The sequence below is a fragment of the Hemiscyllium ocellatum genome, chromosome 14 (assembly GCF_020745735.1).
Source record: "Hemiscyllium ocellatum isolate sHemOce1 chromosome 14, sHemOce1.pat.X.cur, whole genome shotgun sequence".
Lineage (NCBI taxonomy): Eukaryota > Metazoa > Chordata > Chondrichthyes > Orectolobiformes > Hemiscylliidae > Hemiscyllium > Hemiscyllium ocellatum.
The window spans coordinates 471,611-497,906 of NC_083414.1; the positions used below are offsets into that span (position 1 = coordinate 471,611).

The 26,296-nt window shown below is 44.6% G+C and overlaps 1 protein-coding gene across 1 annotated transcript in view; it reads left to right on the forward strand.

Annotated features, from left to right (window-relative positions):
• Positions 1 to 26,296, forward strand: part of LOC132822200 (protein kinase C delta type-like) — a 107,157-nt gene that overhangs the window by 35,033 nt on the left and 45,828 nt on the right. The window contains exons 2-3 of the mRNA XM_060835270.1: positions 1,383 to 1,516; positions 24,099 to 24,298. Of these exons, the coding sequence (XP_060691253.1) occupies positions 1,402 to 1,516; positions 24,099 to 24,298 (315 nt within the window). The 5' untranslated portion in view covers positions 1,383 to 1,401. The remainder of the gene's footprint in view (positions 1 to 1,382; positions 1,517 to 24,098; positions 24,299 to 26,296) is intronic.

Genomic DNA, 26,296 nt, shown 5'->3' on the forward strand with positions numbered 1-26,296 from the left:
CCTGAGTTCATCCAGTTTCTCTTCACTGAAATGCTCCATCCAGGTAATTTCCTGGTGAATCTCCTTTTGCACCCCCTCCACTGCAATCCCCATCCTCCCTACAGTGGCAACCAGGGTTATACAGCGTGCTCCAGCTGTGGCCTCACTGGAACTTTTTACAACTTTGTTTATTTAGAGTTCTCATTAAAAGCATACACCTCTGAACTCCATGATGCCAGTTTGTTTGCTTCAATAATGAGGGCTGAAGTAAATGCTTGAGGTGCTGTCCATCACCTCCATGCAGTCAGAAAATGTGATCAATATGCTCTCCACCCAAAACTATCTCTTACCTCCCCTTGAACCACATTCTGCATTACATTGTGTTCATTCCACCTATACTGTTTATTAGCCATCAGTTACAGGGCTTTTGCCAAACAGAAATGGGATACATATGTTACATTTGTGAATGAGTCTTTCAGTTAGGGAAACTAGTGCCTTTGACAGTTTCCTGATTCTCAGCTGAAGCCCTCCTGGCTGCTGCAGTGACCATACTGTGTTGCAATGTTTCATCACTGGGATTCTGTGAAATTCCATGTCTGTGTCAATGCTGACACACAGCATGCTTCCTGTTCCTGCCTGAAACCCACCAGCAAAGAGCAAGTACAGTGCCCATTTTGGGGCAAAGGGGTGAGGTAATGATGTTGCAGGGGTTCATTGGTTAGAGCCAGACCCAACTTCACTACATACAACAATACTTGCATTTACATAATGCCCTGGGATTTTTTTTTTTAACAGTAGGCTTATTGAGCCAAGTTTGAGACTGAGCTGTCAGGATGTGGTAATGCACCAAAATGTTGGTCAATGGTATTTATTTTAACCATCAACTTAAATTGGATGAGAGAAAACATTGGAGTTTACAGTTAAGGACCAAAGCAACTGGACTGTTTACAACTGGGTGGCAATAATCTAAACTTCAATGAACGCAGAGCTCCTGGAGGATTATAGGACCAGAGGAGACTTGAAAGACAGGTCAATGAGGCCACGGAAATGTTTGGGGGGGGGGGGGGAGAAAAGCTGAATGTTTTAAAATGACTATGTTCTTCTGCTAGAAGTCAGTGTGAGGTCTGTAACTGTATAACTCTGGGGTAAAGTACTGGAGAGTAGTGTCTGTCACTCTATAACACTCGGATATGGTTCTGGTGTTTGTTTCTGTTTTGTTTTCTGAATCAGGTCCCTGACTCAGTTTCCACAGAAATACCAGTGTTTGTAAATGTATGGATTCTGCCTTCGGTATAACTTCCTGAATAGTCTGTAAATCCTTGAGATTGATTGTCATTAAAGCTTTGATCTTAAGAACATTTTGAGTTTGCATGATTTGAACTTTGTTTTTCCTTGCTACCCAGATTCTCCTCCATTTGAGTCATGGCTCCATTTCTTCGCCTCTCGTTTAATTCCTATGAGGTGGGTTCCATGGTGAATTCAGCAGACCCTCTTCCACCGTTCGTTGCTGTAAAGGTGAAGGAAGCCTTGACAACAGGTAAGAAGGGTATAGCTCTGAGCTTCAAGGAAAGGGATCCCCCTCCTTCACTACAGTCTGGGGAGTTAGCAGGGAGTCCCTGCCTCTTCTAGAGGGGGCAGGGTAATGCCAACCCATTCCTGCCATATCAGGTGGGGGACTGTGAGAACTAGATGTGCATATTCTGATCTGATCAGAATACTTCCTGACAAGCAATGTCACATGGATTATTAATAATTTAAATGAGGGATCTGTATGTAATATCTCCACATTTTCAGAGGACTCCGAGCTGAGTGGGAAGATGATCTGTGAGGAGTAAGCAGAGATGTTTAAGTGATTTAGGCTGAGTGAGCGGGAAGGCGGATTATTATCTAAATGGCAATAGTTTAGGAAAGGGGAGTGCAATGAGATCTAGGTGTCCTCTCCTATCAGACACCAAAACAAGTAGGTATAGCATGTAGTGAAGAAGGTAAATGGTAATTTAGCCTTCGTAGTGAGAGGATTCCTGTACAAGAGCAGGGATGCCTTGCTGCAATTACGTAGTATCTTGGTGAGACCACAGCTGGAGTATAATTTGCAGATTTTGCTTTCCTTCTGAGGAAGGATGTTTTGACATTGGTGGGAGTGCAGTCAGGTTCATTGGACTGACTCCTGGGATGGCAGAACTGGTGTATAAAGACAGACTGCAGTGGTTTGGACTATATTCTCTGAAGTTTAGAAGAATGAGGGGTTCTTTATAGAAACCTATAAAATTCTGACTGGGACTAGACTAGGTAAACATAGGAAGGATGTTCCTGGTGACTGGGGAGTCTAACTCTCTAATCCGAAGTCTTGATCATAATGAAAGGTGGATCAGAATCAAAGGTCTAAATATCTCCTATTTTCTTCTACTCCTATTAGGTTGCATCATTGGGAATTGAACTAAGCAGCAGCCATGGTCTTGGGCTTCTCGAATTGTTTGTGGGTTTAAAGGGAAGTTGCTGACCTCTAATGTGAGACACTCCCAGTTGAGTGTGATTTAGTAATTACAGTGTGAAGACAAAGTAGGGAGTGGAGGTTAGTGACTGTCAAGAATATCACAAGATCGAAAGAACGATGGCTGAGTAATCACAATAGTTAAAAATAAATTGGAAAAACTGTTTTTTGGCAGAAAGAGAACGATCAGACACTACTTAAAAATTTGGAGTAACCTTTTCAAGGCAGATGCAAATGCATTTTGTGTGCGCAGCTTTGGAACTCGGTGGGCTCATTGAATATTTTTAAGGTGTGGATAGTTGTGGATATAGGTCCCTTTTTTTTCGGTAACAGGGGTAAATAGGAAGGTGATAGTTGAAATGGAAACTGATTAAAAAGCTCGAAGAGCTGAATGGCCTACTTCTGCTTTTAAGTAGTTTGTTCTCAATGATATTACTGTGACCGGAGGAATGTGCTGAAGTCCCACTGCTCCACCAGCTGCCTGTGTGTAAATGTCGTAATTCAATCACCAAAATGGCCAGTTGCTTCTCTTTTGTACTTGATCCAGAACATGAGCAAGGTCCCCCAGGCTTCTTTTAATGAATCCAAAATAATCTGATTTTTGTAATTGCAGCTTATTCTTAAAGCAACTGGCAAATGCTGATTAAAGTGTAATCTGGAATTAAAACTGTATTGCTTTAATTCCACACCTAGACATAAACGTAAAATTCAAAAATTCCAGTTTCTGCAGAAGTGATGGATTCTTTTATTCTTGGGTAAAAATGACTCATTTTAGGCCAGGGATAGAATGTGATGACTTCTAATGTTGTCTTTTCCTGTTGATGAAGCTGAAGAGTTAATGGTGTATGTTTGATTCTTCAGAACATGACAGCCCGATCTTTCACCTGTACAGGAGGAATTGGTATTTGAAAAGTCTCCAGTTCCCAGCAGCTTCTGCTGAGATTGATTTCCAGGGAGTCTTGTGTTCTCTAGCATGTCTTCTTTACTCTGATCCTTGGTCTGTAGAGCAGAACTAATTTTGGAGAGAGTTGCTAGACCAGCATTAACATTAGGGCACCTAATCCCCTCTCTCAATGGGAAAACAGGTGTGAAGGTCATAAACTCCATTTCTTGTTGGAGAAGCAACTATGCAAAACTTTCAAAGTCTTTTCAGTAAAAACCGCATGCAGCTTCTAGCTTCGAGTCATAGAGTAATACAGCACGTTATCAGGCCCTTTGGCCCAAACTGGTCCATGCTGACCATGGTGCCCACTCAGCTAGTTCCAATTACTTGCATTTGGTCCATATCCCCCTCATCCCTTCCCATCCATGCACCTACCCAAATGTTTTTAAAATGTTGCAGTTGTACCTGCCTGTTCTCTGCCAGCCCATTCCATATACGCACCACTCTGTGTGAAGAAATTGCCCCTCAGGTCCTTTTTAAATCTTTCCCCTCTTAACTTAAACCCCTGCTCTTTTGTTTCCAATTCCCCATCCCTGGGATAAAAGACTATATGCATTCATCCTATTTATATCCCTCATAATTTTTATCCACCTCAATAAGGACACCCCTCATTCTCCTATGTCCCAATGAACACATCCCTATCTGTAACTCACGCCTACCAGTCCTGGTAGTGTCCTTCTATACACGCTTTCCAGTTTAAGTTTCTCCTATAACAGGATGACCAAGACTGTACACAATATTTCAAATGAAGCCTCACCAATTATTTATACAATTATAACATAATGTTCCAACTTCTACACTCAGTGCCTCGACAGACAAAAATCAACATGCCAAATGCTGCCTTCAGCACTCTGACAACCTGTGATGTCATTTTCAAAGAACTATGTCCTTAACAAGTTTTAAGTTGTAGCTCAGATTGAGGTTCTGGATGTAGGTTTGCTCACTGAGCTAGAAGGTTCGGTTTCATACGAGGTAACATCAGTGAGCCTCTGGATAAAGCACTGATGGTATGGCCTGCTTTTTGTTTGTGTTTAGGTTTCCATGGGTTGGTGATTTCATTTCCTGTTTTTTTTTCGGGGAGTGGGGGGTGGTGGGGGTGGTAAACAGAATCCAAGTCAATGTGTTTGTTGACTTTTACAATACTGGTTGGAATATCATGCTTCTAGGAATTCTCTGTTCACCTCCATCAACATCATCCTGGCCAAGGAAACACTGACTACGCTATAAGAAGAACCAAAGACACCTACACCAAACACTGACTTCATCAGCAAGGACAGTATCACCAAGCTAGTGGACCTATGCCTTATCTCACACTTCACCTTCAACAGCAACAACCTACAGACAAACTCAAAAACACCCATGGGATTTTCAATATCAGGGTTCTTAGCAGAGGCACTGACGCAGAGACTTAAACAAGCAGCTCTGCCAACCATCCAACCCAAACTTTGGGTTTGCTACGTGGATGACACCTTTGTCATCATTAAATGAAACAAATTAGAGGAAACCTTCAAGACCATCAATAATACCCTTACTGGGTTCACTAAAGAGGAGGAAAACAACAACAAATTGCCATTCCTAGATGGCATAGTAGAGTGAACAGCCAATGGGGAACTTCAAACCAGTGTCTACAGGAAAACAACACAAAGGTCCAAATACTGAACTGCAGAAGCAATCTTCCCAACATCCACAAATGAAGCTGCATTAGAACATTGTTTCGATAAGCCACTACACACTGCAGCACAGAGGAACTATGAATAGCAAAGGAAAATTACTTATACATTGTATTCAAAAGGAACAGGTACCCAACGAACATAGTCTGCTGATTTTTCTCAGCAACAAACCCAAACAAGCAGACAAAACCCTAGCCACTCCTACCTCCATCAAAGACTCTCCGAAATGACTTCCAAACTACTTAGACCTTTTGGCCTCATGGTAGCCCACAAACCCACCAACACACTAATACAGCAGCTAATTAACTTGAAGGACCCTATACAGACAACAAGCAAAACTAATTTCATTTACAAAATGCCTTGCAAGAACTGTAACAAACTGACAGAAAACTAGCCAACAGGATAGATGAACTTCAACTAGCCGCAAAAAGACCTGATCTACACTCTCACTACTATGTTTGCATACAGATGAAGAAGGGTGCCACTTTGACTAGTTTATTTTCAGAAATATCAAAGAGGATTGATGAGGGCAGAGCGGTAGGTGTGATCTATATGGACTTCAGTAAGGCATTCGACAAGGTTCCCCATGGGAGGCTGCTTAGCAAGGTTAGATCTCTTGGAATACAGGGAGAACTAGCCATTTGGATACAGAACTGGCTCAAAGGCAGAAGACAGAGGGTGGTGGTGGAGGGTTGTTTTTCAGACTGGAGGCCTGTGACCAGTGGAGTGCCACAAGGATCGGTGCTGCGTCCTCTACTTTTCGTCATAAATGATTTGGATGCGAGCATAAGAGGTACAGTTAGTAAATTTGCAGATGACACCAAATTGGAGGTGTAGTGGACAGCGAAGAAGGTTACCTAAGATTACAACAGGATCTGGACCAGATGGGCCAATGGGCTGAGAAGTAGCAAATGGAGTTTAATTCAACTAAATGCGAGGTGCTGCATTTTGGGAAAGCAAATCTTAGCAGGACTTACACACTTCATGGTAAAGTCCTGGGGAGTGTTGCTGAACAAAGAGACCTTGGAGTGCAGGTTCATGGCTCCTTGAAAGTGGAGTTACAAGTAGATAGGATAGTGAAGGTGTTTGGTATGCTTTCCTTTATTGGTCAGAGTGTTGAGTACAGGAGTTGGGAGGTCATGTTGCAGCTGCACAGGACATTGGTTAGGCCACTATTGGAATATTGCGTGCGATTTTCTGGTCTCTGTCCTATTGGAAAGATGTTGTGAAACTTGAAAAGGTTCAGAAAAGATTTACAAGGATGTTGCCAGGGTTGGAGGATTTGAGCTAAAGGGAGAGGCTGAACAGGCTGGGGCTGTTTTCCCTGGAGTGTCGGAGGCTGAGAGGTGACCTAATAGAGGTTTACAAAGTTGAGGGGCATGGATAGGATAAACAGACAAAGTCTTTTCTCTGGGGTGGGGGGGGGTCCAGAACTTGAAGGCATAGATTTAGGGTGAGAGGGGAAAGATATAAAAGAGACCTAATGGGCAATGTTTTCACGCAGAGGGTGGTACGTGTATGGAATGAGCTGCCAGAGGATGTGGTGGAGGCTGGTACAATTGCAATATATAAGAGGCATTTGGATGGGTATATGAATAGGAAGAGTTTGGAGGGATATGAGCTGGGTGCTGGCAGGTGGGACTAGATTAAGTTGGGATATCTGGTCAACATGGACGGGTTGGACAGAAGAGTCTGTTTCCATGCTGTACATCTCTTACTGTATGACTGGGACAACACATCCATCCTAGGACAAGTCAAATAGACACCCGCGAGAATTCCAAGAAGCACCGCATTCCAACTGGAACTCTATCAACAAACATGTTGACTTGGATCCCATTTGCCACCCCTGAGGAAAAAGAACAGGAAATGACATTACCTCGGAAATGATGTCACCAGCCCAAGGAAGCCTATAAGCTAAATAACCAGTGCTTCATCCGGAGGCTTACTGATGTTACCTAGTATGTTGACGAAACATCTGAAACCCAACCTTCGATCTCAGCGAGCAAACCTACATCCAGAACTGTCCTTGTTCTCCTAGGTCCCTCTGTTCTACAGCACTCCCCAGGACCTTAACATTTACTGTATAAATCCTATCATGGTTTGACTTTCCAAAGTGGGGCTGCACCCTACTCTTATCTGTATTGAATTGCATTTGCCAATCCTCGGCCCACTTCCCCATCTTTTCAAGATCCCTCTAAGTTTTGATAATCTTCCTTGCTGTCAATGATACCTCTTAAGTTTGCAGATTATACAAAATTAATAATCATGTGTAGTACATTCACATTCAGATCATTTATGTAAATATCAAATAACAAGCGTCCCAGCACCAACCCTTGTGGCACACCACTAGTCACAGGCCTCCAGTCTAAGAAGCAACCTTCAACTATCACCCTCTGCGTCCTATCATCAAGCCAATTAGCTAGCTGTCTCTGGATCCCATGAAAACTAACCTTCATAATTAGCCTGTTGTTCAGGAACTTTTCAAGGCCTTACTAAAGTCTATGTTGATAACATCCCCTGTCCTACCCTAAACTATCCTCTTTTTACCTATTTGTGTTTTTCAAAAATTTATCAGACATGACTTCCTGTGCCCGACTCCCTGTGCCCAAATCCATGCTGACTATCCCCAATCAGACCTTGGCTGATCCTGTCCTTTAGCATCCTCTCCAGCAACTTGATGTCAGGCTCACTGGCCTGTAGTTCCCTGGCTTATCTTTGTAACCTTTCTTAAACAATCGAACAATATTAACCACTCTACAGTCTGTTGTGGTTCTGTTCGCCGAGCTGGAAGTTTTTGCTGCAAACGTTTCGTTCCCTGGCTAGGGAACATCATCAGTGCTATTGGAGTCTCCTGTGAAGCGCTGCTTTGATGTTTCTTCTGGTATTTATAGTGGTTTGTTCTTGCCGCTTCTGGGTGTCAGTTTCAGCTGTAGTAGTTTGTATGTGGGGTCCAGGTTGACGTGTCTGTTGATGGATGTTCTTGCCGTTTCCGGGTGTCAGTTTCAGTTGTAGTGGTTTGTATATGGGGTCCAGGTCCAGGTCATCCACAAACTCCATTAACAGATACATAGACCTGGACCCCATATACAAACCACTACAGCTGAAACTGACACCCGGAAACGGCAAGAACATCCATCAACAGACACATCGACCTGATGTTCTTGCCGTTTCCGGGTGTCAGTTTCAGCTGTAGTGGTTTGTATATGGGGTCCAGGTCTATGTATCTGTTAATGGAGTTTGTGGATGACCTGGACCTGGACCCCATATACAAACCACTACAGCTGAAACTGACACCCGAAAGTGGCAAGAACAAACCACTATAAATACCGGAAGAAACATCAAAGCAGCGCTTCACGGGAGGCTCCAATAGCACTGATGATGTTCCCTAGCCAGGGAACGAAACGTTTGCAGCAAAAACTTCCAGCTCGGCGAACAGAACCACAACAATGTACACCCGAGCTACAAATCTTCAACCAGACTTTAAACTGTACAGTCTTCCGGAACTTCACCTGCGCTGAAGATGAAATAAAAATCTCTGCAAGGACCTCTGCAATTTCTTCCCTAGCTTCCCACAACATCCGAGGAAAGACCATAATGGGAGTTATGTACAGACTTCCTAACAATGGTCAGGACCAGAGGCGCAACATGTACCGGGAAATAGAGAAGGCATGTCAAAAAGGCAAGGTCACGGTGATCATGGGAGACTTCAATATGCAGGTGGACTGGGTGAATAATGTTGCCAGTGGATCCAAAGTAAGGGAATTCATGGAATGCTTACAGGATGGCTTTTTGGAACAGCTTGTCATGGAGCCCACAAGGGAGCAGGCTATTCTGAACCTAGTGCTATGTAATGAACCAGACTTTATAAAAAATCTTAAAGTAAGGGAACACTTAGGAAGCAGCGATCATAATATGGTAGAGTTCAGTCTGCATTTTGAAAGAGAGAAGGCAAAATCGGATGTAATGGTGTTACAGTTAAATAAAGGTAATTATAAGGGCATGAGAGAGGAACTGACAAAAATAGACAGGAAGCAGAGCCTAGCGGGGAAGACAGTAGAGCAAAAATGGCAGGAGTTTGTGGGTATAATTTGAGGACACTATACAGAGGAGAAAGTGAGGTCTGCAGATGCTGGAGATCAGAGCTGAAAATGTGTTGCTGGAAAAGCGCAGCAGGTCAGGCAGCATCCAAGGAACAGGAAATTCGACGTTTCGGGCATAAGCCCTTCATCAGGAATGATTCCTGATGAAGTGCTTATGTCCGAAACGTCGAATTTCCTGTTCCTTGGATGCTGCCTGACCTGCTGCCCTCCTAACCTGCAATCTCCTTCCTGACCTCTCCGCCCCCACCCCACTCCGGCCTATCACCCTCACCTTGACCACCTTGACCACCTTCCACCTATCCCACCTCCATCGCCCCTCCCCCAAGTCCCTCCTCCCTACCTTTTATCTTAGCCTGCTTGGCTACTCTCTCTCATTCCTGATGAAGGGCTTATGCTCGAAACGTCGAATTCCCTATTCCTGAGATGCTGCCTGGCCTGCTGTGCTTTGACCAGCAACACATTTTCAGCAGCGCTTTTCCAGCAACACACTTTCGACACTGTACAGAGGTTCATCCCCAAGAAAAGAAAGATTATCCGGGGAGGGATTAGACAGCCATGGCTGACAAAGGAAGTCAGGAAATATATTAAAGAAAAAGAGAGATCCTGTAAAGTGGCCAAGAGCACTGGGAAATCAGAAGATTGGGAAGGCTACAAAAACAAACAGGATAACAAGGAGAGAAATAAGGAAGGAGAGGATCAAATATGAAGATAGGCTAGCCAGTAATATTAGAAATGATAGTAAAAGTTTCTTTCAATACATAAGAAACAAACGACAGGCAAAAGTAGACATTGGGCCACTTCAAACTGATGCTGAAAGCCTAGTGGTGGGAGATGAGGAAATCGCAGGAGAATTTAACAAGTACTTTGCGTCAGTCTTCACAGTGGAAGACATGAGTAATATCCCTACAATTAAAGGGAGTCGGAGGCTGAGTTGAGTATGGTTGCCAATACAAAAGAGAAAGTGCTAGAAAAGCTAAAAGGTCTTAAAATTGATAAATCTCCTGGCCCCGATGGGCTACATCCTAGAGTTCTGAGGGAGGTGGCTGAGGAAATAGTGGAGGCGTTGGTTGAGATCTTTCAAAAGTCACTGGAGTCAGGGACAGTCCCGGATGATTGGAAAATCGCTGTTGTTAACCCCCTTGTTCAAGAAAGAATCAAGACAAAAGATGGAAAATTATAGGCCAATTAGACTAACCTCGGATGTTGGTAAAATTCTAGAATCCATCATTAAGGATGAGGTTTCTAAATTCTTGGAAGAGCAGAGTTGGATTAGAACAAGTCAACATGGATTTAGTAAGGGGAAGTTGTGCCTGACAAACCTGTTGGAATTCTTTGAAGAGGTAACAAGTAGGTTAGACCAGGGAAACCCAGTGGATGTGGCCTATCTAGACTTACAAAAGGCCTTTGATAAGGTGCCACACGGGAGGCTGCTGAGCAAGGTGAGGGCCCATGGTGTTTGAGGTGAGCTACTGGTATGGATTGAGGATTGGCTGTCTGACAGAAGGCAGAGAGTTGGGATAAAAGGTTCTTTTTCGGAATGGCAGCCAGCGACAAGCGGTGTCCCACAGGGTTCAGTGTTGGGGCCGCAGCTGTTCACGTTCTATATTAATGATCTGGATGAAGGGACTGGGGGCATTCTAGTGAAGTTTGCCGATGATACAAAGTTAGGTGGACAGGTAGGTAGTACTGAGGAAGTGGGGAGGCTGCAGAAGGATCTAGACAGTTTGGGAGAGTGGTCCAGGAAATGGCTGATGGAATTCAATGTGAGCAAATGAGAGGTCTTGCACTTTGGGGAAAAAAAGAATACAAGCATGGACTACTTTCTAAACGGTGAGAAAATTAGTAAAGCCAAAGTACAAAGGGATCTGGGAGTGCTAGTCGAGGATTCTCTAAAGGTAAACATGCAGGTTGAGTCCGTGATTAAGAAAGCGAATGCAATGTTGTCATTTATCTTGAGGGTTGGAATATAAAAGCAGCGATGTGCTACTGAGACTTTATAAAGCTCTGGTTAGGCCCCATTTGGAGTACTGTGTCCAGTTTTGGTCCCCACACCTCAGGAAGGACATACTGGCACTGGAGCGTGTCCAGTGGAGATTCATACGGATGATCCCTGGAATGGTAGGTCTAACATACAAGGAATGGCTGAGGATCCTGGGATTGTATTCATTGGAGTTTAGAAGATTAAGGGGAGATCTAATAGAAACTTACAAGGTAATACATGGCTTGGAAAGGGTGGAAGCTATGAAATTGTTTCTGTTAGGCGAAGAGGCTAGGACCCGTGGGCACAGCCTTAGAATTAGAGGGGGTCAATTCAGAACAGAAATACGGAGACATTTCTTCAGCCACAGAGTGGTGGGCCTGTGGAATTCATTGCCGCGGAGTGCAGTGGAGACCGGGTCGCTAAATGTCTTCAAGGCAGAGATTGATAATTCCTTGTGACATCAAGAATTTAAGGGCTACGAGGAGAATGCGGGTAAGTGGAGTTGAAATGCCTATCAGCCATGATTGAATGGCGGAGTGGACTCGATGGGCTGAATGGCCTTACTTCCACTCCTATGTCTTATGGTCTTCTGGACTTGATCGGGCTTGGGGATTTATCCATCTTGATGCGCTTTAATTTCTAAAAAGTCAAGTGATAAAACAATTTTTCATTTCAGATAGTCCTGAAATATAACTTTATGTATTCCCAACAGATAGGGATGTGGCCAGATACTGACGGACGGACAGACTGACATTATAGTCCAAGGGGATCATTCAGCCTGTTTGGCTTGTATTGGCTCATCATATGAGCATCATGACCCAGGACAGCGTCTTGCTTCTCACATTCTCCTACCCATTTCTCCTCTTTCCCCCCCCCCCCCCCCCCCCCCCCCCCACCCCACCCCCACCCCCACCAACACCTCCACCCCCGCCACCCTCCACCCCAAAAGCCCTTGCACTTCATTTGGATTAAAATCAATCATCCAATACTCTCCTGAATACCTCAATTCAACCTGCCTCCACCATATGTCCAGGCAGTTCGTTCCATGCCCTAACTTTTTGCGATGTTGTATTCTTTTCAAATTGATTAATGTCTCCTCGTTCTTGTTCCTCTTACATGCAGAAACAGTTTCTCCTATCTACTCTTTCCAGACTGCTCAAGATTTTGAACCCTCTATCAGATCTCCTCTCAGCTGCCTTCTTTCCAAGGCAAACAGTCTTTGTAGATAAGTCCCTGGGTTCTGAAGAGATCTATTTCAGAATATTGAGGGAGGCAAGAGAACAAATTGCTGGAGCATTGACCGACAACTTTGTATCCCCCTTGGCCACAGGTGATGTCCCTGAGGACTGGAGAATAGCCAAAGTTGTCCCATTGTTTCAGAAGGATAGCAAAGATAATCCAGGAAATGACAGGCCTATGAGTCTCATGTCAGTGGTAGGGAAATTATTGGCAAAGTTTCTGCAGGATAAAATCTATTGCATTTAGAAACAAATAGACTTATTAGTGATAGACAGCATGGTTTTGTTGGGGGAGGTCCTCATAACTTGATAGTTTTTTGAGGAGGTGATGTAGATGATTTGATGGAAAAGCGGTTGATGTTGTTTACGTGGACTTCAGTAAAGCCTTTGACAAGGTCCCTCATGGCAGACTGGTACAAAAGGCAAAGTAACATGGTATTGGGGTGAGCTGACAAGATGGATTCAGAACTGGCTTAGTCATAGACCAAAGATAGCAGTGGAAGAATGCTTTTCGGAATGGAGGAGTGTGACTAGTGGCATTCGACAGGGATCAGTGCTAGGATCTTAGATTAGATTAGATTACTTAGTGTGGAAACAGGCCCTTTGGCCCAACAAGTCCACACTGACCCATCGAAGCGCAGCGCAACCCACCCATACCCCTACATTTACCCCTTACCTAACACTACGGGCAATTTAGCATGGCCAATTCACCTGACCCGCACATCTTTGGACTGTGGGAGGAAACCGGAGCACCCGGAGGAAACCCACGCAGACACGGGGAGAATGTGCAAACTCCACACAGTCAGTCGCCTGAGTCAGGAATTGAACCCGGGTCTCAGGCGCTGTGAGGCAGCAGTGCTAACCACTGTGCCACCGTGCAGCCCATGCTGTTTGTGATCTACATAAATGGATTGGAGGAAAACCTAGCTGGTCTAAGTTTGCAGATGATACAAAGATTAGTGGACTTGCAGCTATAACATCGAACATTACAGTGCAGTACAGGCCTTTCAGCCCTTGATGTTGCACTGACCTGCGAAACCAAGCTGAAGCTCATCTAACTGACGCTATTCCATTATCATCCATATATTTATCCAATGACCATTTAAATGCCCTGAAAGTTGGTGAGTCTACTACTGTTGCAGGCAGGGCATTCCATAACCTTATACTCTGAGTAAAGAACCTGCCTCTGACATCTGTCCTATACCTATCACCCCTCAATTTAAAGCTTTGTCACCTCATGCTAGTCTTCACCATCAGAGGAAAAAGGCTCTCGCTGTCCACCTTATCTAGTCCTCTGATCATCTTGTGTCTCTTAAGTCACCTCTCAACCTTCTCTCTAATGAAAACTGCCTCAAGTCCCTCAGCCTTTCCTCCATAAGACCTTCCCTCCATAGAGGCAACATCCTGGTAAGTCTCCTCTGCGTCCTTTTCCAGTGCTTCCACATCCTCCCTATAATGCTGAGGAGGATTGTCAGAGAAAACCGTAGGATATAGATAAGTTGGAGGCATGGACAGAAAAATAGCATATGGAGTTTAATATGTACAAATGTGAGGCGATGCATTTTGGAAAATCAAGTATAGGTGAAAATTATGCAATGAATGGCGGAACCCTTGGGAGTATTGGTGTACAGATCCCTGAAGGTGGTGGCACAGGTAGATAAGGTCGTTTTTAAATTTAAAAAAGGCCTGTACCTTCATTGGATGGGGCATTGAGTATAAGGATAGACAAATTATCCTGCAGCTTTATAAAACTCTAGGTCACAGTTGGAATACTAAGTATAGTTTTGGTTGCCACATTACCAGAAAGATGTGGATGCTTTGGGAAGGGTACGGACAAGACTTACCAAGATGTTGCCTGGTATGCTGGGTTTTTTTTCTGAAACACAGGCGGTTGAGGGCCATACTGATTAGAAGTTTATATGATTGTGAATAGTATGGATACAGTGAGGTTTTTTCCCAGGGTTGGGAGGTGGGTGGAGTGGGGGGGGGGGGGGGGCGGTGCGGGCGGAGAGGTGGGGGATGGTAATTAATAGGGGGCACCAGTTCAAGGTGCAAGGGGGAGAAATTTAAAAGATGTGTGAGATGGGTGTTTCTCTCAAAGGGAGGTGAGTTCTTGGAACGTGCTGCCAGAGAGGTGGTGGAAGCAGACAAAATAGCAGTTTCAAGAAGCACTTGAACTGATACACGAATAGGAAGGGAATAGAGGGATTCGGATCCAGTGAGGACAGTTTTCTTATGGAAAGGCACAGGCTTGGAGGGCCGAAGAGCCTGTTCCTGTGCTGTATTGGTCTTTGTTCTAGTTCCAATTTCTCGCATTAAACCTCATCTGTCCCTTATTTCTCCATTCCACTGACTTGTTAGTGTCTTTCTGGAATTCCATATTATCATCCTGACAATTTACAGTTCTTCCCAGCTTTGTCATCTGCAAATTTTGAAATTGTCCCCTGCACAACGAAATCCGAATCATTAATGTGTGTCAGGAAAAGCAAGGGTCCCAAATACTGACTCAAACATAAAGTACTGCAGATGCTAGAAATCTGAAAGAAACACTGAAAGTCATTAGGGATGGTGTTGCATCATTAATCAGCCAGACGGCTACAGCAATCAGGAAGGATGATACCTTGGAGGGGTCATCAAAGGGAAGCTTTGTGGGTAGGACTTAAGAATAAAAATTGGCAGTCACACTACTGAGAGTGTAATATAAACTCTAAATAATCAGGCAAATGAGGAGTAGATATGCAGTCAATTCACTAAAGCATGTGAAAATAGCAAGAGAGTAATTAATAAGGGGGTTTCAACTGCTCCAATGTTGTTTGGTATAGTATAAAAGATTCAGGGGGAAAAATTACATTGACAAAAAGTATACAAAAAAGGGTTTTTTAATGTGTAGATTGACAAGGTATGGTGCAGTGCTGGATCTAATTCTGGGGAATGAAGCCAGTCACGTTTGAACTGACTGTGGGGGAGCATTTTATGGTGGCAACCATAACACTGTACGTTTTAAATTTTTTTATAAAACGGATGGTCTACAAAAAAAGTTTTGGATTGGGGTAAGACAGATTGTATTAAAATTAGTAAAGTGGGGAAGTTGACCGGGAGCATCTCCTTGAGGATAAAACTAAAGAGGAACAGTGGGAGCTGTTCAAAAAAGGTACGGGGGAATATGGTCCCAGCATGTTCCCTTTTTATGTAAAACAACAGAGCAACAAGCCCAGGGAACTTGGATGTCTAAGAATATTCAGGACCGGATCCAAAAGGAGAAAGACATGTAATAGCAGGTACAAAGGGAGCAAAACAACAGAGGCCCTAGAGGAGGATAGATGATAGATATTGGGGGTGGGAGAAGGGGGGAAGAGGAGGAGACTGAAGGAAGCAATTCAGAGAGCGTGTAGGGAGCATGAGAAAACTGCTGGTGGGCATGATTAGAATATCTTGGGGTTCTACCTAAAATATATGAAAGGGCGGAAGTTAATGAGGGAAAAGGTAGGGCCCATTAGGAGCAAAGGGGAAAATCTATGCGTGGAGTTGGAGGACATTGGTAAAGCGTTAAGAGTACTTCGCATCTGTCTTTACTCTGGAGAAAGAGGACGTAAATACAGAATACGAGGAGACAATAGACTGAGGTTCTTGAGCAGATTAATATAAGAAATGAGGTATTGGAGGTTTTGGCAGATTTAGAAGTGGACAAACCCCCAAGTCCAAATGAGTTGTATCCCAGGATGTTGTGGGAGATGAAGGAGAAAGTCCTAAGGCTGTGACCCAGGTTTTTATTAATCTCTGGCCACTGGGGAAGGGCTAGAGGATTGGCCAATAGCTAATATGATTCAATATTACAAGAAGGGTGGTAGTGCTAAATCTAGAAACCTCTGGGACACCCGGACCAACCAACCCAACCATCCCGTGGCTCAACAGTTCAACTCCCCCTCCCACTCCACCAAGGACAATAGACAATAGGTGCAGGAGTAGGCCATTCAGCCCCTTGAGCCTGCACCGCCATTCAATATGATCATTCCTAATCAGTATCCGCTTCCTGCCTTATCTCCATAACTCTGATCCCACTATCCTTGAGAGCTCTATCCAACTCTTTCTTAAATGAATCCAGAGACTGGGCCTCCACTGCCCTCTGGGGCAGAGCATTCCACACAGCCACACACTCTGGGTGAAGAAGTTTCTCCTCATCTCTGTCCTAAATGGTCTACCCCGTATTTTTAAGCTGTGTCCTCTGGTTCGGCACTCACCCATCAGCGGAACATGTTTCCTGCTGCCAGTGTGTCCAATCCTTTCATAATCTTATATGTCTCAATCAGATCCCCTCTCAGTCTTCTAAACTCAAGGGTATACAAGCCCAGTCGCTTCAGTCTTTCAGTGTAAAGTAATCCCTCCATTCCAGGAATTGACCTCGTGAACCTACGCTTCACTCCCTCAATAGCCAGAACGTCTTTCCTCAAATTTGGAGACCAGAACTGCACACAGTACTCCACAGCTCCACTCCTGTACAGCTGCAGAAGCACCTCTTTGCTTCTATACTCAATTCCTCTTGTTATGAAGGCCAGTATGCTATTAGCCTTCTTCACTACCTGCTGTACCTGCATGCTTTCCTTCATTGACTGGTGTACAAGAACACCCAGATCTCTTTGTACTGCCCCTTTACCTAAATTGATTCCATTTAGGTAGTAATCTGCCTTCCTGTTCTTGCCACCAAAATGGATAACCATACATTTATCCACATTAAACTGCATCTGCCATACATCTGCCCACTCACCTAACTTGTCCAGGTCACCCTGTAATCTCCTAACATCCTCCTCACATTTCACCCTGCCACCCAGCTTTGTATCATCAGCAAATTTGCTAATGTTATTGCTGATACGATCTTCTATATCATTAACATATATTGTAAAAAGCTGCGGTCCCAGCACGGATCCCTGTGGTACCCCACCGGTCACTGCCTGCCATTCTGAAATGGAGCCGTTTATCACTACCCTTTGTTTCCTATCAGCCAACCAATTTTCAATCCAATCTAGTACTTTGCCCCCAATACCATGCGCCCTAAGTATACTCACTAACCTCCTATGTGGGACTTTATCAAAAGCTTTCTGACATGCAGGTCCTTGGACTCCTCCATCACCAGACCATAGCAACACGACGGCTGGAGGAAGAGCGCCTCATCTTCTGCCTAGGAACCCTCCAACCACAAGGGGCAAACTCAGATTTCTCCAGTTTCCTCACTTCCCTTCTCCACTCCCCCCCCCAAGAAATGTGATAGATAAATGAAGGTGGGGGAGGTGATGCGGATAGGTAGAAAGGAAGATGGACAGTTCAAGAGGGCAGTGAGTTGGAAGGTTGGATCTGGGATAAGGTGGGGGAGGGGAGATGAGGAAATTGGTGAAATTTGATATTGATCCTGTGTGATTGGAGGGCCCAAGGTAGAAGATGTCAGGTGGCTAGAATTTGGCAGTGGAGGAGGCCCAGTGCTTGCATGTTCTTGGCGGAGTGGGAGGAGGGGTTGAAGTGTTTGGCCACAGGGCGGGGGGTTGTTTAGTGTGTGTCCCCAGAGATGTTCCCTAAAAAATTGTGCAAGTTGGCATCTTGCCTCCTCAAATGTAGAGGAGACCGCATTGAGAGCAGCGGACACAGTAGATGGCGCATGGCGATGCAGGAAAATTTTTTGGATGTGGAAGGAATTTCACTGAGATTTTCTCGCACCTCCACACACACCATCGAATGTGTCATTTGGTTTCGATGTGGTCTCCTCTACAGTGGGGAGACAGGACACCAACTTGTGGAACGTTTTGGAGAACATCTCTGGGACACACATTAAACAACCCCACCGACTTGTGGCTGACCACTTCAACTCCCCCTTCCACTCCACCAAGGACATGTAAGTCCTGGGCCACCTCCACTCCAAATCTGAGCCTCCTGACGCTTGGAGGAGGAACACCTCATCTTCAGCCTTTGGGACCCTCCAATTGCATGGGATCAATGTGGATTTCACCAGGTTCCCCATTTTCCCCTCGCCCAACCTTTTATCATAGATTCAGCTCATCGTGGCCCTACCTGTCCATCTTCCTTCCCAGCTATCCACTCCACCCTCTGCTCTGACCTATCATCATCACCCTTCACCTTCATCTACCTATCGCATTCCCAGCTACCCTTACCCCAGCCCCACCCCCTCCCATTTATCTCTGTCCTCTTTGGGGGGGCTCTCACATTTTCTGAAGAGCTTGTGTTTGAATCGTCAACTCTCCTGCTCCTTGGATGCTGCCTGACCTGCTGTGCTTTTCCAGCACCACACTTTTTGTTTTTGACTCTGATCTCCAGCATCTGCAGTCCTCACTTTCTCCAATATGAATTTCAGCAAGGCCTTTGACATAGTCCCACATGGGAAACTGATAATAAGACCATAAGACTTAGGAGCGGAACCTAGGCCCATCATGTCTGCTCTGCCATTCAATTGTGGCTGACAGGTTTCTCAATCCCATTCTCCCACTTTCAACCTGTAACCTTTTGAACCCCTTGACAATCCCATCTATCTCTCTCTTAAATATACTCAGTGGCCTGGCTGCCTCTGAAGGCTGTGGCAATGAATCCCATGGATTCACCAGTCTCTGGCTGAAGCAGTTTCTCCTTTATCTCTGTTCTAAAGGGTCTTCCCTTTACTCTAAGGCTTTGCCCTCAAGTCCTAGTCTCTCTTGTCAATGGAAACATCTTCCCAATGTTCACTCTGTCCAGGCCATTCAGTATTATAAGTTTCAATCAGATCCTCCCATATCCTTCTAAACTCTATTGAGTATAAAGTTGAAGCATGTGGTGCTGGAAAAGCACAGCAGGTCAAGCTGCATGGGAGGAGCAGGCGAATCAACGTTTTGAGCATTAGCCCTTAATCAGGAATGAGTCTTGTGGGCTGGGAGGGTGGTGGGAGTGGGGCAGGGGTGAAGATAGCTGAAAATGCAATTGGTAGTTGAAGTTTGGGGAGAAGGTGATAGGTCGGAGAGGAGGATGGAATGGATAGATGGGAAAGATGGTGGACAAGCCAAGAGGGTGGTACTGAATTGGAGGCTTGGGACTGGGGTAGGCTTGGAAGGGAAATGAGGAAACTGGTGAAATCCACACTAATTCCATCTGGTTGCAGGGTACCAAGGTGGAAGATGAGGTATTCTTCCTCCAGGCGTCAGGTGGTTAGAGTTTGGTGCTGGAGGAGGCCCAGTAACCTACATGTCCTTGGTGGAGTGGGAGAGGGAGTTGGTGTTTAGCCACGGGGTGATTGTTGGTGCAGGTGTACCAGAGATGTTCTCTGAAACGGTCCACAAGTTGACGTACTGTCTCCCTGATGTAGAGGACACCACATCAGGTGCAACATTTACTGTAGATGACATTGGTGGAGATACAGGTAAATTTGTCTGATGTGGAAAGATCCTTTGGGGCCTTGGGCGAAAGTGAGGGCGAGATGTGGGCGCAGATTTTGTACTTCTTGCAGTGGCAGGGGAAGGTGCCGGACGTGGGGTTCGTGTGGAAATGCGGGAAGTGGAGATGTGCTAGAGGGCATCATCGACCTCATGAGAGGGGAAATTGCGGTCTGCTGTCTGACTTGTAATTTTCCGGCACCACACCCGTTGACTCTGATCTCCAGCATCCACAGTCCTCACTTTCTCCTCTCGAGTGTAAAACCAGAATCCTCAAATATTCTATGTTAAGCCTTTCATTCCTGGGGCCATTCTCGTGAACCTCCTTTGAACTCTGTCTCGGGCCAGTATGTCCTTCCTGCAGTATGGGACCCAAAATTGCTCACAATAGTGTAAGTGTGGTCTGACCTGAGCTTTTTATAAAGCCTCCGAAGTATATCCCTGCTTTCCTATTCTAGTCCTCTCAAAATAAATGTCAATATTGTATTTGCCTTCCTAACTATCTGTAAGTTTATCTTGAGCGAATCCTGCAGTAGGACTCCCAAGTTCCTTTGCACTTCAGATTTCTGAATTTTCTCCCCATTTAGGAAATTGTCTATGCTTCTATTGTTACTACCAAAGTACATGTCCTCACACTTTCCCACATCGTATTCCATCTAACACTTCTTTGCCTGCTCTTCTAACCTGTCCAAATCCTTCTGCAGCCACCCTGCTACCTGTCCCTCTACCTGTCTTTGTATCATTGGCAAACTTAGCCAGAACACCCTCAGTTCCTTCATCTTGATCGTTAATGTATGAAATGAAATGTTGAGGCCCAAACACTGATCCTTGTGAACACCACTAGTCACTAGATACCATCCCAAGAAAGACCCTTTTATCTCTACTCTCTGCTTGCTGCATCACAGCCAAGCCTGTATCCATACTCGTACTATGTAGCCTCCAGTGCAGCATCTTATCGAAGACCTCCTGGAACTCTAGGTAGATAACATTCATTGGCTGTCTTTGGTCTAATCTGCCTATTACCACCTCAAAGAATTCTAATAGATTTATCAGGCATGACCTCCCCTTTATGAAGCAATACTGACTTTGCCCTATTTTATCATATACTTCCAAGTATTCAGAAATCTCATCCTTCACAATGGACTCAAATCTTGCCAACAACAGAGGTCAGGCTAATCGCTCTGTAATTTCCCATCTTTTGCCTTACTCTCTCCTTTAGCATTGCTGATTTTTCAGTCGTCTGCCACCCTCCCTGACTCCAGTGATTTCTGAGAGATCATTGCTAACCCCTCCACTATTTCATCAGCTATCTCCTCTAGAACTCGGTGTGGTCTGTCTGGTCCAGGTGACTTATCCAACTTCAGACCTTTTTCAATTTTTCTAATATCTCCTTGGTGATGGCCACCATACTCCCCTCTGCCTCCCAACTCTCTTGAATTTTTAGGATGTTACTTATGTCTTCCACCATGAAGACTGAAGCAATAAAGAAGGTAAAAACAAATGGGATCCACGGTAACTTGGCAAGTTGAATCCAAAATTGACTTTGTGACAGGAGACTAAGTGGTGCTAGGAGGTTGTTTGTCTGACTGGAGCCGAGTGTGTAGTGGTATACCACAGGGATCAGTGGATCTATTATTGTTTGTGATATTCTCTTCTCTATTGTTTATGGATATGTCGGGAGTTGGCGTGGTATACAGTTATATAGACCTTTTGGTCTAATGTGTCCATGCCAAGCTGATATCCTCAATTAACTTAGTCCTCTCTGCCAGCATTTGGCCCATATCCCTCTAAACCCTTCCTCCCTATTCATATACCCCATCCAGGTGCCTTTTAAACGTAATTGTACCAGCGTCAATCACTTCCTCTGGCAGCTCATTCCATACACGCATCACCCTCTGTGTGAAAAGGTTGCCCCTGAGGTCCCTTTTTATATCTTTCCCCTCTCACCTTAAACCTATGCCTTCTAATTTTGGACTCCCCTACTCTGTGGAAAAGAACTTGGCTATTCGCCCTATTCTTACCTCTCCATGAGTTCATAAACCTCTAAGATCACCCCTCAGCTTCCTACTCCAAGGAAAATAGCCCCAGCCTATTCAGCCTCTCCCTGTAGCTCAAATCCTTGTTGTGATGTTAGGGGGCGATAATTAAGTTTGCTAATGAAACAAGGATTGATCATGTGGTTGACAGTGAGGAAGAAGGTGTTAGGTTACCGGAAGCAATAATTGATTGAGCAGGTCAGTGGCTGTGGAATTTAGCCCTGGTAAGTATGATACAATGGAGTATTTGACGAATGGCTGGACACAAGGAAGCTCAGAGGGAACTTGAGGAGCTTGCCCACAGGTTCCTGAAGGTGGCAGGGCAGGTTAATAGGAAGGCTCAGAAAACTTACAGGATACTTGCCTTATCAGTCATTGCATAGATTATAAGAGCAGGGAGATTATGATGGAGTCTTACGGGACTCTGGTTGGGTCACTGCTAGAGCACTGTGCAGTTTTCTTTTCCGAACTGTAAGAAGAATATGATTGTACTGGAGGGAGAGCAAAGGAGATTCACCAGGATGTGCCTGAAATGGAGTAGTTTAACTATGGAGAGAGGCTGGATAAGCTTGGATTGTTTTCTTTGGAGGAGAGAAAGTTAAGGACTTGATAGAGGTGTATAAGACCGAGAGGCGTGGATACAAAGCAACTGTTCCCTAGTTGAAAGTTCAATAACAAGTGGGCAGGAGGTTTTGAGGGGATTTGAGGAAAACCCCTTTTTTGTTTTCACCCAGAACATGGTGGAGGTCAGCAGTGCACTGCCTGGGAGGGGCATTGAGGCAGGAAACCTCCAACATTTTAAAATGTATATGAGTGAGCACTTGAAACATCAAACACTGAAGGCTATGGGCCAAGGGCTGAAAAGTAGGACTATTGTAGTTGCTGGCACTTTTTTTGACCGTACAGACCTAATGGGTTGAAGAGCTTTTCTGTATGATACTGAGGAATGCAGCAGCTCTGGGAGCATCTGTTCAGAGAGAATCAGTGTTAATGTTTCAAGTCCAGTATGACTCTTCTTTAAAAATTACTACTTATTGTGATTGTGGGTATGTTTGTTGAACTGGGAAGTTGATTTGCAAATGTTTCGTCCCCTATCTAGATGACATCTTCAGTGCTTTGGAATTTCTTGTGATGCGCTGCTCTACTGTGTCTTCGGGAATTTTGGTTCAGTTTTGACTGAGACAACACAATGATCATAGGACAAGCTAAACAGAGGACAGCCAGAGAATTCCTAGAAGCATAGTACTCATCCACTGCCTCCATCAACAAGCACATAGACCTAGACCCAATGTACCAGTCACTATGCTGAACAGCCGGAACCAACAGTCAGAAGCAACCAAAACAGAACTAAATAAATTCCATAAGATACAGTATAGCAACGCTTCACAGGAGGCTCAAAAGCACTGAAGATGTCACTAGACAGGGGACAAAATATCTGCAAATCAACTTCCCAGCTCAGGAAACATGCCCACAACCATGGCACCAGAGCTACAGACCTTGAACAACTACTTATGTTCTGATCCTGTCTTAGGAATTTAAAGCCCTATGTCCTACACCATCTTTCCAGCCACACTGTTTCCTGCCTTATCCTTCTATCTCTGTACTTTGTGGCACATGGAATAATCTGGCCATTGCTATATTTGGGGTCTTGCTTGCTAACTTTTTACCTAGTTCCCTGAATTCTGATTGCAAGACCTCATCTCCTTCCTAACCATGTCATTGATACCAACATGGACCACCACCTCTGGTTGTTCACCATCTCTCAGAGGAATGTCCTGGAGCCACTCTGTGATATCCTTGACCCTGGCATCAGGGAGGCCACACATCATCCTGGAGTTAGTTGATAGCTAGAAACACCCATCTCATAACAAATTTCCCCCATCAATATCACTCCTCCTTTCTTATTCCTGTCAGCCACTCGCTGTGCCTCAAATGTGCCTCTGACTTCACTCCTGAGTAATTAGTGCCCTCCTCAAAGTCCAAAATGGCAAACTTGCTTGTGAGTGAGACCCCAGGGGTTTCCTGCCCATTTGTCTTAGACTGCCTGGCAGTCACCCATTTCCTTTCTGCCTCCATGCTGTCGAGCTGTGTTGTGACTACAGATGGAAGTGAGTGTGAACAGAGTTCTCTAACAATTTAATATTTTTAATTCTAATACTGTAAGGCAGGTGAACCATGAGTTGATTTGTAGTTGTTTGGTCAGTTCCTATTCTTTGCTGCTTGTCTCTTTTTGCTGAGCTGTTCCTTTGTTTTTGAGCAGAACGTGGGAAGACGCTGGTTCAGAAGAAGCCGACGATGTATCCTGACTGGCAATCTTCCTTTGATGCTCATATTTACGAGGGACGTGTGATCCAGATTGTGCTGATGAAGAGTGCAGAGGAACCCCTGTCTGAGATCACTGTTGGGGTTTCAGTCCTTGCAGAACGTTGTAAGAAAGGCAGTGGCAAGGCTGAGTTCTGGGTAAGTGAGGGTTAATGAGCTTTGTGCGTGGAGAGTATATGGACCAGGCATTTATATTAATAAGAAAGAGAAAAAGCAGATTTTATCTCTGGTTTATTGCCTGTGCCACATGTTAGCAAGGCAGACTAGGGAGAGAGAGGAGTTGAACATGTGGCTACAGGGATAATGCAGGAGGGAGGGTTTTGGTTACTCTGATAACCGGGGCTCATTCTGGGGTAGATGGAACATCTACAAACAGAATGGTCTACATCTGAACCAGAGGGGTACCAATATCCTGGAGGGAAACTTGCTAATGCTATTCAGGAGGGTTTAAACTAATTCAGCGGGGTGATGGGACCCTAAATTGTAGTTCCGGTGTCCAGGAGGTTGTGAATAATGAGATCAGAAATGAGGTTTCAAGGTAGCAAGAGTTCACTGCCAAGCAGGAAGGTGGTTTGAAGCGTGTCTACTTCAATGCCAGGAACATCTGGAATAAGATAGGTAAACTTGCAACATGGGTTGGTACCTGGGACTTTGTTGTGGCCATTTCAGAGACATGGATAGAGCAGGGTCAGGAATAGTCATTGCAGGTTTTGGGATTAAGATGTTTCAGTAAGAACAGAGAGGATAGTAAAAGAGTAGGTGTGGCATTGTTAGTCGAGGACAGTATTCCAGTTGCAGAAAGGATGTTTGAGGACTTGTCTACTGAGCAAGTATGGGCTGAGGTTAGAAACAGGAGAGGAGAGGTTACCCTGTTGGGAGTTTTCTGTCAGCATCCAAAGAGTTTGAGATGTAGAGGAAAAGATAGCAAAGATGATTCTTGATAGGAGCGAGAGCAACAGGGTAGTTGTTATGGGGACTTTTAACTTTCCAAATATTGATTGCAAACACTATAGTTCAAGTACTTTTAGATGGGTCAGTTTTTGTCCAATGTCAACAGGATGGTTTCCAGACACAGTATATAGACAGGCCAACAAGAGGCAAGGCCACGTTGGATTTGATACTAGGTAATGGAACCTGGCCAGGTGTTAGATTTGGAGGTAGCTGAGCACTTCAGTGATAGTGACCACAATTCGCTTATGTTTACTTTAGTGATGGAAATGAATTGGTATATACCGCAGGGCAAGAGTTATTGCTGGGCAAAAGGCAATTATGATGCAATGAGGCAAGATTTAGGGTGCATAGGGTGGGGAAGGAAACTGCAGGGTATAGGTACAATTGAAACGTGGAGCTTATTCAAGGAACAGCTACTGCGGGTCCTTGATATTTACAAGCTTATTGGGCAGGGAGGAAGTGGTCGAGCGAGGGAGCCGTGGTTTACTCAAGAAGTTGAAACTCTTGTCAAGCGGAAGAACAATTATTTTAGGATGAGACGTGATGGCTGGGTTAGGGCGCTTAAGAGTTACATTAGCAAGGAAAGACCTAAAGAGAGAGCTAAGAAGAGCCAGGAGGGGACATGAGCAGTTGTTGGCAGGTAGGATCAAGGTAAGCCCCAAAGCTTTCTGTAGGTATATCAGGAATAAAAGAATGACTAGAGGAAGATCAGTCCAATCAAGGATAGTAGTGGGAAGTTGTGCGTAGAATCAGGAGATAGGGGCAGTGCATCTGTCTATTCCAGTGTAAACACTATGTTGTTAAGGAGAATACTGAGATACAGGCTACTAGACTAAATGGAATTGAAATTCACAAGGAGGAGGTGTTAGCAATTCTGTAAGTCCCCTGGGCCAGATAGGAATTATCCTAGGATTCTCTGGGAAGTCCGGGAGGATATTGCAGAGCCTTTGGCTTTGATCTTTATGTTGTCATTGTCTACAGGAATAGTGCCAGAAGACTGGAGGATAGCAAATGTTGTCCCTTTGTTCAAGAAAGGGAGTAGAGACAACCCTGGTAATTATAGACCAGTGAGCCTTACTTCGGTTGTGGGTAAAGTGTTGGGAAAGGTTAAGAGAGGATTTCTAATCATTTGGAGAGAAATAAGTTGATTGGGGATAGTCAACACGGTTTTGTGAAGGTTAAGTC